We start from the raw sequence: 19,834 nt of genomic DNA, 5'->3' as shown, positions 1-19,834 counted from the left end.
TCATGTTCCTGCAGATATCGTACTCAATTAAAATTCTACGGTCTTCCACAGTACGATTCCGACGCATGCCAACGCGTGACATTCCGTGCCCCTAGCCCTCCCTAGCCGCTCCTGACATCAATCATGCATAGAGGCCATGAGGCGTTTCTGCAGTGACTGGATATGGTGGATAGTGCCGCTTGGGGCAGCGTTTCAAGGTCACCCCAGGTATGCCCCCGCCGCTGTCCCAGCTGATATGTTTTTTTTAAAAAAAAGTCTAAAAAGTTGGATTGATAGAAATATCGCCTGGAATGTTCGGAATTTGATACGCCATGTATAGGTGCAGTCACCTGTGGAGTATATGCTTTCCAATTCCCGGTCCCATTTATCGGTATATAGTAAGCTGGATACAACGTATTGCTAAGCTGTAAGCGTGCCCCTAGCGCTATGGCAATCTCTTACACCCTTTGCGGTCGAGAGAAGGAGCAGCCCTGCTGATACGGATGCGAATTTTGTATAGCGTCTATAGGCGTATTTGCTTTTCGACGCGAGATAACTGCGGATGGGATGTGTTGTACTGTTCTTCGGCCTTCCATCGCAGTACAATTGCTGTTCAAGTTACTGTCTGCGCCCAACAGCAATGCTCCTCGCTGTGCACGCAGCAGGCTGCAGCAAGGCGCCCATTATCTAGTTCGAATGAATTCCCCCCAACACCACGATACAATACCGGACCAGTTTGCCTACGGAATATGACGCTGACGATGCATTCGCTGATTAGATTGCTATAACATGATGACTGGATATGGATGATCCGGAAGTAGTCAGGGAGGTACGGAAGATAACGCCAGCCATGGAGGATATCGTGGGTGATGACATACACCATAAGATATCAGCCGCACATCTTACTCATATACTGTGAGTCCGATCCGAGTCACTTCCCCATAATTATACCAGGCAACCCACTTTGACTCAGATCTCATTTCCACGGTGACCCCGAATCACTGAATTTCTCTTGCGAATACGACGGCAAAGCGAGTCAAGATCAGAGCGATGAGTAAGGCATTTGGATGTAGAACTTGGATGGCAGCCAATCGAACTCGGACTCGAATTTCTGGGTTTCTGGAATCAACTGACGTACAGAGGTCCATTAGGTTGTATCCGAAAGAGTCCGTCTTCCGAGCATAAATTGTACACGAACCTTCCATTGCAACGCTGGAAAATGGTCATACGCTGGGCAAGCCAACTAACACTGTATATAGCCACGTATTAGAATGCAAGATGTGACAGCGCGCTATAGCAACTACTTGTGCGACTAGAAGGGCTGGGAAGTCCCCCTTAGGCGCATTTTGCACGAGCCCGCCAGTCTAATATGGACTCCATTCGCACTGTCGGGGGAATCGAGCGGGCAAAAACGTCGGCGTCGAGACGCAAAGTACCAAGTCAGGATTAGACAGTCGTGATCGAATGGTGCATGTCCACCAGTAGCTCGCAGTGTGGGTAGAATCGAACCAGAACCGCAGAACCGCACGTATTGGCACCCTGGCCGCCGTCTGGGATGATTTTCCGAGCTTCCAGCAGAGGATGATCCTAATGCGTGGGACAGGGGGGCGAGTGACCAGATCGAGAAGAGAACATCCGAGCAATGAGCATGCGATTCGGCGTAGGGGGTATGCGTGACATCATGGCAAACCAGGTCGGTGAAGCCGAAGAGTCGATGATTCCCTCACGAAGTGGTAGATCATCGGATTAAGGAAGGCAGGGACCTGGAGTACATGCGTAATTCATGTACATGGGGTTATGTGAGGTCAAGGGGTCCATTGCAGCCGCAGAATATGCTTTGAGGAGTCTGGGACATTCGCATGCTACTACGTAAACAGTCGAGAGGCTCCAGCACTAGACGGATGGCCAAAGGCCTTCTACGTGGCCTGGAGGAGGTAACATATATAGCGCGACGTCCTATGTGGATGCCTTGCGTGGTATGAATGTCGTTGGAACGAACTCGTATAGGGGGCGGGGATAGGCGTATCAAACCCGGGATACCGAAAAATCGCGAGTAGGTTGATTGTCACTTCGCTCATCGCTGTGCACCACTTCGGGCAAATGAACCAGGTTCGTCTAGGTAGCGTTTTGACGGCGGGTTGTCTATGAAGGGGCCGTGCAGACCTCCGGTGAGGAGGAATAACATTGATGATGGACACAGCGATCCAGTGTTATAATGCATCATCTATGATGCAGACGGCAAACGGGCGTCCTCGCGTTGAGATTGGCTCGAGTCCCGCAACGCGCATTGTGTTCTTTTTGCCCTGCCCCTTGATTGGGCTGTTCGTGGAAACCGAACTTGGCGCGAACATGGTGCGCTGATGGAGTCCTGCGTTGTTATCAATTGATCTAACAGATCCAGACTTACCCGCAGGTCCCTCGAGCAACGACGGAAGAAAAGTCACACGGACACGGAACACAAATACAACACAGGTCTACCGGTTTCCATGCCATATTGCGCCAAAGGCGTCGGTTTCGCAATGATATTAATCGAGAAAAACGTGTATTCCTGATTTCAAGGCGATGGCCGGTTTCAGAGAGAGGGGTGAGCAGGATGGTTAGCGGTATCGGCCACAAAGCCTTTCCGTGTGACGGAAGCAAAACCCCGGTCCCTGTGTTCCTCAAATCGCAACATGGGCATGTCAATTTGTGTCACTGCCAATGGAAAGAAAGGTACTTGCGGACGCGACATCTGGTTCGATTGATAAATTGAACCTTCCGCAATAGATGCTCGACGATATATGGGGGTACGATGGGATTTGACCCAATTGCGAATGAGGTTCAAACGCAATTCAGCGAGTCTAGAGTTTCTTGGTGATTTGAACAGGAGTCTGCATCGAGACTTGAGGACGCCACAGAAGCAGCGGGGGAAAGGCGGTCGTTCAGGCTGATGCTCAATGTCGAAGCCGGCAATCAAGCTATTTGGTCTCAAAGCGTTTAGCAAACATCCCCTTCGATCGATCAGTGAAGAAGCTTAACGACGTCCGATTTTCTTACCATTTCAGCGTAAAACATACGAAAGTCCACTCAGTGAATGATCCTCGTACCAGCGACAATGCGCGTCTCCATTTCCGCATTTCTTCCTACCGCGCCCTTATCTCAAAAAGACCATATAAAACTCTATTCTAGTCAAAAGTTAGAACATTGCGAGCTAACCTCAGCGGTGAAAGATAACATTGGCAGGTTACGACATTTGCATGAAGCTTTGGGGTACGTACGGCGACGTTTGACGGCCGAAGCCTACTGAACTGGCTCAGACACCGTAAACTCTGATCATCACACAGTGACTTTGACATCACATCCTATAACTACTAGGCGCACTTCGGCCGGTGCTGAGGTTCGCTCCCGTCTCCTGGGTGTGGAATCACCTCTGTAATTCGTTCGGCGCATCAGATTATGTACAGTCATATGTGTCTCCAAGTTTCCTCTCCGTCTTGACGGTCATAAATCGCCATCTCCGAAAATTCCTGCACGGCACGGGAGTTTCAGAAGTTATGGTATGGCTCACACAATAATTGCATTAACTCTATGGAGATTTGTGAAGCATATGACTTGCGATAACATCGATATAGGTCTTCGTTCTGCTGGGCAGTGGCTCCGGGGGGGCCACAACGCCTGGTTCTAAAACGGTTTAGATTGGCTTGCATTCCTTCCCATGGGTGACACCGGGGGCTGACATTCGCAGCGTCATTCGGATTTGTGATATCATGGATGTGCATATCATAAAATACTGAGAACGACGAGTCTCCGTCGATGGATCCCGACAACATCAAGTTCAGGAGTATATCGGGGGCTCAGGAGAACGTCGAAGTCACGTTATCGTGTCTGATAAGATCCCGATGACACCGTGACGGGTCGGCAGAGTGGCACGCTGGGAAATGTTGGTCATTGACCACCATGATCACGAACATCTCACCGTCTTCATACAATCTCACACTTTCTCTTAACATATCCTCTATTCTCACTTTTCCGTCTCGTCTTCTCGCCAGGATGCGGAAGATGGACGGCGTGCTCGCCTTGCCACACAATGCCGACGATGTCATTACATCCAGTACATTCACCTCGCTGCAGGAGGCGATGAGCGCGACACCCCTGCCGTCGGTGAACAAGCAGCAGATGCTGGTCCGACAACGCCCGGACTTCCAGCCATTTCCTGGACCGTGGGGTTTCTTCACCTCCGGCTACGCCGCTGGGCTCCTCGTAATGGTGCGTTCTGCGCTTGAACTGCAGTTCACATTGGTTGTGATTTTGCTGACGCGATCCAGGCGATCTTATTGCACCGTATACAAAATGTCGTCGTTCCACCTCGTTCTTCTGAACTGCACCAACTTCATCGAGGCCGTCATAATGACCATCAACACGGCGACTCTAATATCTCGTATGGTCACTATATGCTGCGTCGCATATATTCTCGCGTCTTGCCTTTGGATCTATCTCGCACGTCTACTCGACTAGCCGCACATCTCCCCTCGCTATATGTTCTGTTGAGAATGCTCTTGCTCTGGACCCTTGTCCTCTTGCAGACCGCTGATGTGCTCAATTTGCCGCACAACGGTGAAATTAAACAACCACCGGCCGGTACCACGGGCTGGCAGGCTATATTTGACTTCAACAGCTGGTTGTGGGTACAAAATTTGGTAGTGTGGAGTAGTGCCATGGAAATGGAGACCATATGCTGGCGGACGTTCTGTTCGGTATGTGCTGCCTTCTGTGTTGAAGCTCTGGTCAAAGGGTTAGACGGTGCTGGAGTCGGTCTTACTGCACATATGAACGCAAACACGTCCCCTTTCAATCTGGTGAGTTCCGACTTCTTCCTACAGCACCATGTGCATCTACTTAATTGGTTCATGGACAGGTTGGCTACGCGTTTTTGCTTCACATTTATTCGTCCCCGATCACCCATGTGAACAAATACGATGGCCTACCGTCACGACCAGACAAGCATGTAGTTGTGACTATTGCCATACCACTGCTGCAGGTGAGTTGGGGATCATTCGAAGCCAATGTAAATGTGACCCACTAGCTTGCGCAGCTTACCATATTCCACATCCTTTCCATTAATAAACGTTGGGCACACCATCGACTGCTCCCGACGGCGTTATCGTCTTGCCTGTCACTCACGCATTTCCATCTAACTCTATGGTCGCACCCTTCGCCGTTCTCTCCGCCAGACAAGACCTCTACACCGCCGTCAATCACTTCGTACCCTCTCTTGAACTACATTCCGAATATCTTTGAGAGTCTCTTGTTGGCGACTAGCCTGCTTACTATCACCCTTAATGCGATAACCCAACTTCTTCTGACTGGGCACATCGACCGCCCTCTTGTTGGGCTAGGCCTCAATTCGGGTTTGGGTGGGTGCTCCCAAACTCACTACACTTGCGATGTCCACTCAACTCTTCCTCTCACCAGGATCTTCAAATGGAGGATGGTCTTGGAGCCCGCCATGGGAAGAAGACTTCAGTGTATTATTACTTCGAGTGGGCACTGCGTCCCTTGAAGCTACAGGTTTGAGAGGATTGGGAAATGAAGTTTCCGGGGTACATGCACGCGCGGTTGCCGCCAATGGGACAGTTGAAAGCGAAAATTACGGCAGCGTGGGACTCGGTAGGATGGGTGTGGTCTGGATGCAACCCGGGACCAGCAAGAACGACGGACCAACACACAAATTGGAAGGTTTGCGACGGAGACGCGTTGGTACTGCGCGACAAGATCGCTCACGAATAGACACGCATCGTGGACTTTCTAACGAAATACGATCCGTTCACAGCGCTCCCGGATCAGGCCCTACATCTGGTTCTGAACCATCATCCTGGTGGGTGCCGGGGATAGGCCTGGGAGCTGGTGGCGTTGGGGGTGATTGGCGATGGTACGCAGAGCTGCTACGGTTTGTGCGAGGTGTTTGGGATGTAGTGAAGGGTAGCGTTTTGTTGGCATGGGCGATGGTACGGCGCAGGAAAGTGACGAGATCAACACCTCGCGACCAACGCTCGGATATGGGTGTATCGGAAGGTTCTGATTTACGTCAATCGCGACATGCTGCCATAACTGAAGACTTCGATACATGGGAGTCGGATGTTTACGCGCAATTCTTGAGAGGGGATGTTGAAGACGACGACGACGCTGAATGGGAAGGATCATCCGACGATGGCATGATATCAGAAGGTGAACCAGAAAGCAATGAACTCGAAGACCCGTTTTCGAGGGAAGGTTCTGTGGACCCCGGACTAGAAACCATGTCGCTTTACTCAGATTGGGCAGCGCTTCAGCATCCTTTTGGTCAACGAAAGAGCAGCCCTTTACCGCCTGCAGCGTCTGAACGCGAATCGTCGCCGGTAACGTCTACCTCGGCTGAAACAGCACCAGTGCTGCTCGCACATATGACTCATGCTGGTTCGAGTCCCCTTACAAGGCGAGCGTATACCAATTTGGTTCGCGGCGTTGGTTGTAAGTTCCAAACCAATCTTGTATCTGGTCCATTCTCGTAACACTCGTTCTCAGCTCCCTCCGATCCTCCAACACCAACGAGTCGGTTGAACAATCGCCCTCCGCCAGATACCGACGATTCGCGAAGAAACTGTGTTATATGTACCGTCGAACCCCGACAAATAATTTGCTGGCCGTGCCGGTACGTCTGCACATTCCTTGTACTCCTTGTTTGCTTCCCCCGTTCTGATTTCCTTGTTAGATGCTTGGCCATGTGTGACGACTGCAGGGAAAGCATGGCGTCGCGGTCGGCTGCTTCGAAACATCGATGTCCGTGCTGTCGCAGAACGTAAGTTATGAAACCATTATCAGTAATCGTTATTGTTCACTCACACGATTCGTCTCAGAGTGGAAGGCTACTCCCGCATCTTCATCCCTTGACGAGTATATATTTAATATGCAATATCATATGTATCAACGCCCCACCAATCGGAATTCAATGCAACTTTAGAAGAATTACCGGAGCTCTACACTGCGGCTCGCACACTGGCTCGTATGCTGGCATAAACCATTACCTGATGTGCATATCTACACACGAGGTTGTGAAGGGGTTTACGAACGTTCCCGCGTGGTATATGTTGAACGCAAGGGTCAACCCGCGTTGGGTACCGATTATAAGGTTTACTTCTTGGATGGAGAAGTACATGATTGTATTTGTACTCAGCCACCCCGCCGCCAAGTTGGTTCGACTTACCCTTGTTGTACCGGATTCTCAAGGGCAATTTGCTTGTGATACTAACCGTGAGGGTGAGTGGCTAAATGTCTTAGGCGGGGTCATTGTGCGCTGATATGCAGCGGCGAGAGCGTGGTTGGGGAGTAGTAGGACGAGAGGATGGGAGTTCGCGTTGCTATCTGTTGCCAGGTCCCGTGGTACTTTTTGATATGACAGAGCTCAATCCCAGCCACCGGATCTCTGTTGTCAGCTCTTTCGTCTTCAAGTTGCCAGCGAGCTGCCTTGCTAGATGATATGCGGCAGGATGCCCTGGTCAGCCCAAGAGAGTTCTCGTGTCCCCCTCTACGGTGGGATATGGTAGAGCGAGTCATTGGACGAATGGCTTTGGTATGGCTTCGAGATCTGTTCTACGGGCATCTCGCATAGTCGGTAGGTGAGAATATACTTGGCCTGTCAGCCAGAGCTTCTTTGTAGTGTGGCTGATCTTCCTCCTGGGGGAGTCTCTTTATGATGGACTCTCATCCAGTCCGGCGAGCGCGTACATATGGCGCATATGGCTTCGGCATGACTCTTCATTCATAAGGATTAGCCCACAAAACCCCTTACGGCGTGGATGAAGTAAGAACCTACTACTAGTTTGGTTAGCAAAACTAAATGGTTCAGTCCGCCAAAGCGAAATCAATCCTTCTTCGTCGCAATGATGAAGTGTGGGACGCGAGCATGCTACCAGGGCGGTACGTGTAATGATTAAGTGTAACTTCGTACGGCGGAGGAGTTAGAGTGTGTTGTAGGGGCTCAAGGCACCAATCACCTACGATTTAGTAGTCGTTGGGTCGTACGTTGTTGAGCAAATGCCCTCTCAGAATTATACACCCCTCGTCGACGTCCTGTTGAATTGACTTGCGCACCCTAAGCTTACCTGGCACGCCACTGTCCGACCTCTGGATCTCGACAATTAACTGCCAGAACTAAAAGAAATAACTTCGATGTCACCTATGTGACGGGCACGGTAGATGTCTAGGAGAATAGATCGAGAATGCCCGTTCACGGTCCGTATCATCTTTGAGATTCATCAGAAGTTATTGCGAGGATATAGCGGTTTTTGGTCCTTGAGGGGCCCGTTACCTTACAACCGTCTGCTTTCGGACAAAGAACTTGAATAAGAAGGCAATGGTCCTGATGGAAGTCCCTGTGACCAGAGGGGTGGTCCATAGGAGCTTTCATAGAAGTACAGGGTTAGGACTGTCCTTGGAGGCTCAGAGAAGCCAATTCAGTTCATTGACCAGGCTTCTCTACGCTCAAACATCGCATGATTCGAGCAACAACCTTTGGCCGACATTGGCTCCGTTCCTTGGCGCGCTGTCCCCCGTCATTCCTCGGGGATCGATCGCACAGAAGGTTTCGTTTCGTGCCATCAATGCAAAGAATTATATAGCGTAAGTAGATACAGTGAAATGTAGATGGTAAATACAGTGAGGGATACCAGTGTGTATTTGCGCATTTGAAGTTACGAACTGAAGGTAACCTCGTTCTATCGAGATTGTCAAGATCATAGCACGACATCTATTAACATCGTCATCGTCACGGTACAAGAAAGTGCCATTGTGCAGTATAATTAGAAGAATCCCGACCCAGGGAAGAATTGTGAGCCATCACTGCCGTTATCAGATTGCCTACTGGCCTCTGGTCCACGAGTGGCAGATCCAGCAAGCGGGGAGGAAACGGGGGAGAATGGCCTGATCACAGGCTTCTTGTCAAGCTCAGCAGCGACTGCCGCCCGGGACTGAATTAGCGACCGGGATAGCGAATTGTTCCGTGAGTGACTCCTACTCGCGGAAGCGCTGGAGCCAGCGGAGGACTGTGCGCCAAATGAGGGTTGGGTGGGAGACCGCACTGGCGGACGTGGTGAGCTAGCACGCGCCGGCTGCACCACCGTGTTATCTTCCAAGTAACTCGGTTCGAAGGGATTAATGTCGTCATCTTCTTCAACTGCAGCCGGAGCTGGGAGCTGAGAGGGAGTTCGTGGTCGGTGAGAAGGCTGGGGAGACTCGATGGGATTAATTAGCGGAGACGATGGCATCACTAGTGGCGGGGAATGAGAGTGTGGTGATGGCTGGGGTAATGGCTGACGAGCTTGGGCATATGAGGGCTGACGCTGGTGTTGAACTGGAGGACGAGGCATAGGGCGGGAAGCATCTGGTTGTGGAGCGGGGGGGACCGGAGCACGAGATTCGTACTCGAACTGTGAAGAAATCGGTATTTGGAAAGGCAGATACTCGTTATCGAATACTCACAGCAGAAAAGACTTCCTTCCGTCTCCGTTCCCCAAGGTCCTTATCGATGCAATAGCAGATATACAGTGTGTCCACCCTGTGAGGTACGTTAACACACAGGGACGGAGGGCTTGGAAACCAAGTACTCACGTATCCTCAACTAAGCCCACGGAGAACATTCCAACAAGTGCAGTCACACCGCCCGCCAAGATAGCCGCACCGAGAGCTTGATCAGGTGCCCCTAGCGTGTGTGCGACAAAGAGATACGTGATAAGGGCGAATGGGAACGTCAATGTTAACGGGGCGATCGTCAAGAGTGCCATTGGTGCTAAACGATTTCCGATCAGAACCTGAGAAGAGTTGTCAGTCCGACGGACTCACGTTCGCTTTTAAACTTTCTTCTTCCCGTTTGCGCCCTCTGTTCTACGCTCCGTGTCAACGCCTGGGCTCTCCTCGCACTGTCCATGAACGCGTCGCCAGTCAAGCCTCCATATATCAGCGCATACCGGCTGAAAGCGCTTGTTATCGACTCAACGGTACCGATGCACCAAGCAATCCCTTGCAAGAGCGACGCTCTTAAGACGCTTGTACCAGCGCCAAGCAAGACGGTTCGTATAGGGATACCGATGGCGGCAGGTAAAAAGGTCGTGAAGGAGGACGTGAAGCGGGCAACATAGGTGGGTAAATTGTGCAGGAAAACGGCAGTAAGGGTGAGTAATCGTATGACTGTGAGTACTAGTGCAGCAAGGGCGATAGACCCAAGCGAAGGTTGCGTCGACCGAACTATAGCTGCGTGTATGGTGTGGGTAGATGTGGGAGAGGGAGGGGGCGCGACAGGACTTTGGTAGAAGTTTAGTTAGCCACGGATCTGCAAATGACGTTGGCTGCGAAACATACTCAGCGAAGTACCATGAGCCAATTACACCAGCACATGTCATCTTCAAAATTCCTCTCGCAACCCCCCAAGTCCACAACCAAATACAAACGGTGAACACGATCGCCCAGTTGGCCCAACCTCTGACATGCCATTCTAGCGACCCGTGGACTTGATCGCCTGTGGTGTAACCGATGAGCAGCAGGCGGAAGACCAGAGTAAGAAACGGGATGCTGATGATTGAAGCACATAAGAGGATGGCCGGCGAAAGAGCGAGTAGGAAAGGGTTCTCCGTCAACAATTTCGTCGATAAGTCCAGCGTTGATGATGCCATGTGGAGGATCTGCGGTAGATGTAGGAGTCTACGGGCAGTGAACAATGAAAGGAGCAAAGGGACTAATGCGAACAAGCGCAGCCTAGGAGATTGTGTCAGCTATGGCGGCAAACGTAGAACATGGTCATTTACCCCACGGTCTCTCCCCAAGTAGGCTCTGTGTCACCATCCCACATGAAACTACCGACGAAGGCACAGATGGCTGATATGAACAATGTTGCAGGAACAAACATTGATGTTGCTATCATTACTGGCTTTACGAAAACTTTGAGTAACCATATGTGAAGGTATGCTGCGCAGGCACTCAGAACGGTTAAGATGGTGAGCAGTGGCACTGTATGGAGAAGCGTTGTGTATGGTAGAATTAGATGAGCGCGTTTGGGAGGTTTGCGAGTGAATATGAGGGTGATGAGTGATGCCACTAGACAAATAGTTACCCCCGTCAACCATAGAGCTGTCCATATAGAGTCATGGTATTTACGACGAGAGCGAGGAGTATGTCGGGGATCGGGTAAAGAGAAGACATGAACGGGTCGTGATACGCCGTCTCTGGGAAGAAGGGACTCGGTCAGCGACAGAGATATTGGGTTACGCGAGGTCGGAGGAGGAAGCGGTGGTTGATGAGAACGAGGTGATGAGAGTTTCGGACGGTTATTCGGGGTAGAGAATATGTCTGGAGGGGGGCTACTCGAGGAGGAGGACGAACCCGAAGGGGATGGTGACGGAGAGCGAGCACGCCGCAAGGGAGAAGCTTGGTGTGCAAGCCAACCCCTCGTTTCTGAACCCTCCCGCCGCGAATCGTCTATTTCTGACGAGATCAAGGGGACGTTCTGCGCATTGTATCTCGAGCTGTGCGTGTTACGAGGATTGAATCTCTGTGGTCCATCATCCTCGTCCAGTCGTAGGTAAGGGTCGTCGTCGTCGTCGTCCATGGGTAGCCGCCGGGCGGAGTAACGACCTTGTTCAAGCCTACTAGCATTGCTTAACCGCAGATGGGGGTCGTCGCTGTCGTCGAGGTCAGAATCGTCTGGGCTATGTCCCCCGCGCGACCCATTGTCGGTGGTGAAAGAGAAGAACATTGGTTGACTGGATGATGATAAGCTAGAAGTCCCCGCATTCTGTTGCTGCCGGTTCAGAAATTGGGATGCATATGCCGCAAAGGAGGCCGCCATCGACTTCGACGCGGTAGGCCGCTGCGGGCAAAGCAGAGGGAGGACTTGAGGATACGTCCAGGGCGGTAAGCAGAGTCAGAAAAGTGACCCCCTTATCCAGACTGGTTGGACGCGCAAGGCCGTGGTAAAGTTGTGGAAGCGCCCGATTACGTAAGGCGTTGCCATCACTTCTGCACCCTTTAGCTTCTCGCTGACTTCGATTCGAACTTGATCGCCTTCAACATATGAACAGTCAAAGGTTAACGTTCACCTTTTCCTCCTTTGAAGGACCGGACGGCTAGAAGGCACCTTCCTTTCTTCCTGATATGTACCGTGTGTTCCAGACAATACAGTATGGGGCCTTTCTCAAGCCTTCCTTACATCGTGCCGGCAACGGCGCCTGGCCTCGCTCTTTATGTAAATCCAACAAATGAATGGTGCGCTGATATAAAACATTGCGGTACTCGGTTGGCCCTAACCAGCTTCCACCCTCACAGACGATGGCATTCCTAAGCCAACCCCGAGCTCTGCAAATTCCAGAGCTCCTGCTGAGAATCTTTCAATTCTCAGAGCCAGAGGACAACTGCACGAACGCCCGTGTCTGCAAGAATTGGTCAAATGAGGCTTTGGCTGTCTTATGGCGAAGCGTAATGTTTGACGTAGTTCTTGAGCTTTTGGGACCTACAACTCGCCGTGCCATAGGCGACTTGGTAATGTGGTCATTACTAAGGGTGGGCAGAAACTCATTTTGAAATAGATCTTTGTTCGTTGCCCCGAGCCTGCGGATTGGAGCCGCTTCAACCACTACGCTTGGAGGATCCACCACCTGGAGGTATCATGGGATTCCTACCACCCATCCATCTTTCAACATATTGCATCCATTCGGTCCCGCACCGAACTCTTCCCTAACCTAGAAACTTTGGACTTCGATGACGACCTGGGAAACGTTCATCTATTCACCCATGCGAAGTTAAAGTCACTCGTCTTACAATCAAGTGTCAACGCCGGCGATTGCCCCCATACCAAGACCGCACTCCTTCATCTCCCACTTCAGACGCGTCATTTGGAAACCTTGAATCTCGGTTACCTTCTCATACCAAAAGAAGTCTCCCACTCTGACTTGGCGTCTGTCCTCCAGGGCCTACCTGCCTTGAAAACGCTTTGGCTTCCAGGTGATTGGTTAGTGTCACAAATTGCGGACGCTCTTGCCTGGCACCCCGTGCTCGAATGTCTCGTTTCAACAATAATTCACCGCGCCCATGCCACAACTTGGGATGTTTTTTCTACTTCTTTGGACCCACATAGCTTCCCTAGCCTCAAGCAGCTGGACATCGCCGTGCCGTTTGCTCGCGCCGCTTTGTTACTATCGCAAACACACAGGCCTCGCCACCTTGTGTCGTTCACATTGAAATGCTACTGGGGGGAGGAGTCCGTTCACAGTTACGCTCGGTTTATCGACGTCATTTGCTCCAACTACCCTGAGCTGGAATCACTTTCCGTCCAAGGCAACGACGCCGAACAGTATCCAGCGGCCTTGCAACGAATGACCTTCCTCGAGTTGCGCCCAATTACGCGTCTATCCGGGCTGACGCAGCTCGAGCTCACCCACCCGCTACAGTTAGACCTCGACTTGAGGCACATCACCGAAATTGCGAAAGCACTACCCTCAATAGAGGTCCTCTACCTCAATGACAGCCCCAGGATATCGAGCGTCCCCAACTTGACCATGTCTGCCCTAGTGACATTGGTATCACTCTGTCCTAAATTAGACGTGCTAGGGATGTACGTGAATGCATGTACCACGATGCCCCGCATAAGCGACGATGCGACGCTCGCAAATCTCAGCATATTCTCCGTTGGACGGTCACCCATCACGGATCCCCGTTCAGTAGCTCACTTCTTGGAATCCATCCTTCCTAAAGCCTGCCTGCTTTATTCGCACACGGAAGATCGTGTACATTCGAGACTATGGGATCTTGTCAAAAGGATGATACACCAGAGCGAAGAATCTTGATCTTAGCCGAATAGTACAATATGTATCACCTCAGGAGCCTATCTACATCAATGCATTACTTCCACTCATTGACTGAGCTTCTGGAAGAGTCGGCAGCTTGGCATACCATAACTTGTGTGTCCGCACGTTCGTGGCATGTAGACTCACTGGACGCGCAGTGAAAGTGCTCGCTCTAACACCGCTAAGATGCATGGTGCCCACTGTCCAGCTGAGGGTGGTCTTATCAGCACTGCCAAAGTTCCCAAACGTTCCCCATATCGAAGAACCAGTTCGTTTTCCCCAATTTCATCCGGACCTACCTTGCATCGAGGAGGGCGGTGAATCCGATACCCCAGCTAATGAGTCAAAGGCTATAATTGCTTGGCTCTAACTGAAGCTTGAAGCCGATCATGTGGGCTACCTCGCGCGCGCTGACTTCTTTCATCTGTTCGCAGCATGGGGCGATGCTACGCCCTCCATGATGGGCAGATAGGTGTTTGCCTGCCAAGGGCTTCAGCCCCAATGTATCAGTGAGCTTTTATAGCATCTTCGGAGTACGTACCACCGCAGTAGCTCGTACTATCTAGAGCCCCGGCTCAGTTAATATGCCACTGGGGCTCGCCCGCGAAGGCGGTTTGCGTCGCAGCGCCCTTGCCCTTGCAGGGAATTCACTCGTGGGCACCCTACACGCACAATAAATGTTGCTATAGCAGTAAATACCGGGCAAAATGCCGGTTTCGCCAGGAATGGGGCGGTGAACGCGTAAAACAGATCGAAGCTAGGGAGAATATGTATACACGGGAACATATACAGCGCGACCGTGCTGTGAACACGCCTGTATATTATGTTTTGGTTCCAGTGGAACGCGTAGGCTGGCGCGGCATTGGTTCCCGAAGGCCACAAACGGAAATAGACCTCGTCTTCTCGTTCGCGAACTATACATTTTCATCAAGCGCAGCTGTTATGGTACTGGACGCCACCAATAGGATGGGTCAGATGACACCGCTAACAGGTCGGGGAAGCACGATGTCTGCAACGATTTTGTTGGAAACTGCCTGCAGGACAATTATTTCGTAATTTATATCAAATAAATTCGCACCCTTGAACATGGCATGCAGTTGAACATTGATATCTCGCCAGTGTGACGTGCAATGAGGTAGAAACGACACACGTCGCTTGTAACTATCGGTGCGAAGGGCACAAGGAAGGTCGCCGAGTTGTTACAACTTTTCCGAGAGAGAATTCTTGCGCAGTGAGGCCGCTAAGAGACGGAGGAATGATGCAAGTGCGTCCTTCGTAGGTATCGCCTGTATATGGCCTGAAAAATCCCGAGAATAGGCCTAGGCATGGAAGGTCGCGAATGCCTACCATGAACGAAGTGCACCCGATGCGAGGGAATAATTGCTTCCGACGTGCCAGAGAGGCTTTGCCAGCATGGAAGCCACCTGGTACCGGAAAACATTAGTGATTTACCTTTATTGTGTAGGGCGCGAGTCCATAGCATATCGGCGAAATGGTCCATTCCGAAATCCAGTGTTCGAAGACCTGTTGGTGGTCCATATGTTCCAAACCATGGGAAAAGGATACCCGATATAGGCATATGACCTGTTTCGCCGAAGATTAGGAGACACTAGACAAACGAGAGAAACAATCATCACAATGATCCATTCCGTATGTCTTCATAATCGAGGTGGTTCACGGGCCACAAGATCAGTTCGCGAAGAGTCTGAACCATCGCGTCGTGTAATTCACCGATGTGCGATGAGGTCGTATCCTTGAGAAAAGAAGAGGTGATTACGAGCCAATTGCGGGCCTGTCTGCTTACTTGCCATTCGGGTTGGTAAGGCAATCAAAGTCATGGCAGCATCCTGAATAAGCTGTGGCCTTGTGGGGAAGTTGGTACAGACGCTGTTCCGTGTTGGATGGAGAAGATGGGACGAGGAGCAGATGATGCGGGATGGGGCGGCCCGTGGCGAAGTGACTCGAAGGAGCACAAGGTTTGCTTGGGCAGAGGGGTAAGTGGAACGCGGTCACTGGAGGCTTGGAAGGTGAGAACAAACGTGTTGACGACATTGTGTCTCATTTACAGCACAAAGCTATTCTTAGGTCGTTCGAAACTACTGGAAATAAGTGACTGGGACAAGTGAAATACTTGCCCTGGTTTCGTTGCATGCCCAAGCAGCATGGTCCTCTTGTCATTCGAAAGGTGCAACCAGCGGCGATATAGTTGACCTAGAAGCTGTAAACGAGGTGAGTTGAGGCACACTGATTGGCGGGTTTAAATATGTCAATAAAGAAAAATTCTATCGAACCACTTATCTTGATCAATGGAATCGTCTTCTGCTTAATATGTTTGTATCCGGCCGAGCCCATCAAAGACTTTTGCAATACAGCGATATAGATTATAGAGCATTCTCGTGGCGTTGCCAATTTCGTCTGCCTCGTTGTCGAATGTGAGATGACGATGCTGTTATCGGCCGATTGAGGGTTGGTGCTGACGGGCTGCAGACGACAAAGATGTGACCGTGGCGCAGCCCTTGAGAAACCGCGGTGAGATCCGTGGGTAGCCTTTGTCGAACGTCATAATCCTAGGACATGCAAGGAGTTGAAGGGTCAAGAAGGTACAAAGAAAACGAGGTGTGATAAACCTACAACCGTAATTACGCCATGAGCCTATGACTTCAGTCGGTGAACCACGCAGACACGAACTCCTTTGTGTTATGCGTCCTTGAAAGGCCGGCATTCGTCATCCGGTTAATTTCTGCAGGAGAGATAGGATCAGCGATTGTGATTGCGATTGCGATAAACAACAAAGGGAGAAGTGACTTCTCTGTCCGTTGGAACTCGGAAGGTTGAAAAAGCGTGTGTGCTGTAGAACTAATTCTGGTGTGCATGAAAGGCTTCATGATTGAACCCAATGTTGAGAAGTAGCTTGTATCCCAGTGAAGACATCTATGGTAGGGAAGCTGGTCCAGACCCATGATGATACAACCGTGCATCAAGGATCGAAGCATGGCGAGTGAAAGACCGGTTATCTCGATCCGATGACTCATGTGAGCCTATCCTATGAACACTACGCCAGAGGCGTTCGTGCACAAAGCAGCAGTGCGTCCCATGGTGCGAGTGCCGAACGGTGCACCACTGCCAAGCACAACCCAACCTTGAGGATGAAAGGGCGAAATCGATGGAGTGAGGGACGTCGACTATGGCAAGTAAATGACCGGTATCTCGATCCGATCGTGGTTCGGGGAGTGGGAAGATAGCATTGACCATATGGTTCCTCTCCTCGTCCCATCCCGAACGGGGGGCACAAAGGGCCCTAGAACAGGTTCTTCTGTCAAAGAACATCGGAGCCTTTCATCGAACGGAAGACAGTTGTTGCCTTTGAGTTCAATTTACTCCTGGTGAACTAAGCTCAATCGAATGCGTACACAACAAAGGGGGTATAACATCAATCCTTTACGAGAGGGGAATGTCTGAAGGCCGGTCAATCCGATCGAGAGGGATACCTCCGTGGTCAATGGATGGGAAGATGGTGTCTCGATGGAGTGAGGAGGGGTTGGAGTTTCGTAGAGTCGTGTGGAGTATGCTAAAGATAAATGACAATCTTGAGCTACACAATAAACTATACTTTAATGACTTACTTCACGAATACTAGAAGCCAGCACACAGCAGGGCGACAAGGTTTACCAGGCAGGTTCTGCGTTTGGGGGTTTGCTCCAGCGTGTTGAACTGACGGCACAATAAAGTCACTTAGACAAGTATTGGTAGATGGACACTTGCCTTAGACCAACCAACGAACCAGTAAGACACTGGCCATCTCGATCCGATCATGTATGTCTTCGTGAGGAGAAGAGGAGAGCTGTATCGCGATAAGGATTTGCCATTGCGTTATCCGTGGATAAACATGACGAGGTGATCCAACAGCTTGTGCTGAACCAGTTGTGTTGGAAGTTTTTAGTTCGACGAGAAGCAGGCATGAAGCTTTTCTGCTCCGAGCAAGGAGGGGCAGATGCCGGCCATTTGAGTATCCAATGGCTGCAAAGTATAGAAGTCCCAATAAGACCCGGGGTATTGAATACGGCATGCCGAGGGAGGAAGTTGTCCCCATCCGATTCTTCCATCCGACAACGAAGGAGAGGACAGGAGCTTTGGAAGCCAGTTTGTAATCATTGCCAAGAACATCTGAACGGTTTGCAATCATCGCTGAATTCCCATCGCAAACTTACATTGGCAGCGAGCTGTATAACACGAACCATGTGGACAGGACCTAGTATGATAAATCAATGAACCCAAAATGTTGTATGGCTGAACATTGAACAACATAACGTTTGAATCCGGGACACTTACGAACATGTCAGCAATAGCGACAACATTCAATTGTGGGCTCCTATTCTCGGAAGCCCGTTAGCCTGGATGAAATCGGTTCTTCCCTCGGCCATACATGCCGCTCTAACCGCGAATGCGAGCAAAGGCTAGAAATTCAGAAACTGTTCCCAAATGAGAGGAGCCGAGTACCCGACATCGTAGCACGCGCATATTTTTGGGTCTGGGTGAGGATCCTAGAAATCGCTCCCAGAAATGGTTTCCAACGCGGGAAGGATAGTCCATATCCATCCATATTGGCTGCATGGAAGACTTGCCAATCAGCAGGGAGTATTACACCGAGAGTTGGAGAAACCGACCTAGACTCTTCATAGTTCCCAATCAGCCAGTTTCTTGATTATCGCAGACTGGAATTTGAAGCACCACTGGGACTCGACTTGCAAGCAAACCATAGAGGAGACATCCGATTGGATGGAGGGTCGTCGTTCCGTGTTCTGGCTGAAGGATATGGGTCCAGGCCCTTGTGCGTAGCATGATAGGAGTTACCATATGAGTGATCGCAATCGCAATGTTCAACGACAACACCTGCGACCACGATGGCCACAGATGAGCCGGTTCAATGTTCGGGACATTTTCAACGATGTGCAATGTGAGGATATCTGCGAAAGGTCGCGTCAGCAGTTGAACAGCGTTGTGCTGTCGGTATGAAATTTACTGGGCGTGATTAGATTAGATTAATTCCGGAACGTTGATTAGATTATCTCACATTTACTCAGGTACGGTCACTTCTACCCCACATCCCCGTCATCGATCTCGTTGCCCCGACATGGTGCGGTACACTGCGGTGCAGTAGGTGGATGCGTGCCCTTGATCAGATACAAAGCATGCAGCGTTGCAGCAATGCTTCCGGCGTGGTTTCATCAGGTGGCCCGCTGTATCACTGATAAGATTTCTCCGCGTGCCTCCTACAGCTGGTGATGGAAATGTGGTCAACAGCGGTCTGCAGAGTGGATGCAGTATCGTATAGAATTCCATAGAGATTCTATCAAATGAGTACATATCCGATGTCTATATGTAGAATACTGGAAGCCTTTGTGGAATATCTAGGGACCCATCAGCGCTCGCCTCGCCTTGGGATGCGCTTGACTCGCATCGTTAGCGGTCGGTAGGCGGTACCGTATCAAACACTCTGTCTACAGTTTGGATGCGGTGAAAGCGGTTGATATCGAATCAGTTACGCGGTGGGGGGATGTGGCCTCGCCGGCGCCGCCCAGAGGCGCAAACAAACACGTTGAGGCGCAAGCGTGGCGCATGTGGAGGAGGAGGGGGCGCAAAAGAAATGGCCAACACGCAGGCATGGCGCGTGGTGTTGTTTTATTTGTTATATAATATCATTATTATATCACGGAAAGGAAAGGGCTCGGATGTTGAACATCGGGATTCCGCTGTGGACTGCAGACTGTCGACCGTGCTGTACGGATTTGTGTGTGAGATAGGATCATGGACCGATGGGCGATTATCATATCTTTGTTTCGTGAATCGGATAAGTGAGGCCCTATGGGTGCAGAAGCAAGAACACAAAGGAATATCGGTGCAACGCGGCTTCATTGAGGCGAATGTCTGAGACCACAAGCCCCGGTAAGAAACCGGTAGAACTCGAAGAACCAGGCTCGTGAACTGGTTTGCTGCAGCGAGCCGGCTCAGTC

General features: G+C 50.8%; 3 protein-coding genes across 3 annotated transcripts; 2 read left to right on the top strand and 1 right to left on the bottom strand.

Moving 5' to 3' along the window:
* Positions 1–3,915: 3,915 nt before the first annotated feature.
* PC9H_000660 (uncharacterized protein) lies at positions 3,916–6,885 on the top strand (the record flags this gene model as incomplete). Its single annotated transcript, XM_036770315.1, has 8 exons — positions 3,916–4,224; positions 4,284–4,814; positions 4,874–4,996; positions 5,051–5,372; positions 5,431–6,465; positions 6,520–6,646; positions 6,707–6,793; positions 6,852–6,885. 8 exons carry the CDS (start codon positions 3,916–3,918, stop codon positions 6,883–6,885), a joined length of 2,568 nt encoding a protein of 855 aa, XP_036636160.1.
* Positions 6,886–8,792: 1,907 nt separating this feature from the next.
* PC9H_000659 (uncharacterized protein) lies at positions 8,793–11,737 on the bottom strand (the record flags this gene model as incomplete). The annotated part of the gene is made up of 6 exons (XM_036770314.1): positions 8,793–9,419; positions 9,472–9,547; positions 9,601–9,778; positions 9,832–10,289; positions 10,348–10,740; positions 10,791–11,737. 6 exons carry the CDS (start codon positions 11,735–11,737, stop codon positions 8,793–8,795), a joined length of 2,679 nt encoding a protein of 892 aa, XP_036636159.1.
* Positions 11,738–12,309: 572 nt separating this feature from the next.
* Positions 12,310–13,823, top strand: PC9H_000658 (uncharacterized protein; the record flags this gene model as incomplete). Its single annotated transcript, XM_036770313.1, has 2 exons — positions 12,310–12,519; positions 12,567–13,823. 2 exons carry the CDS (start codon positions 12,310–12,312, stop codon positions 13,821–13,823), a joined length of 1,467 nt encoding a protein of 488 aa, XP_036636158.1.
* Between the last annotated feature and the right edge of the window lie 6,011 nt (positions 13,824–19,834).

This window comes from Pleurotus ostreatus (genome assembly GCF_014466165.1).
Source record: "Pleurotus ostreatus strain PC9 chromosome Unknown scaffold_1, whole genome shotgun sequence".
Classification (NCBI taxonomy): Eukaryota; Fungi; Basidiomycota; class Agaricomycetes; order Agaricales; family Pleurotaceae; genus Pleurotus; species Pleurotus ostreatus.
The sequence above is the reverse complement of the archived record's forward strand: the minus strand, read 5'-3'. Positions and strand labels throughout refer to the sequence as shown.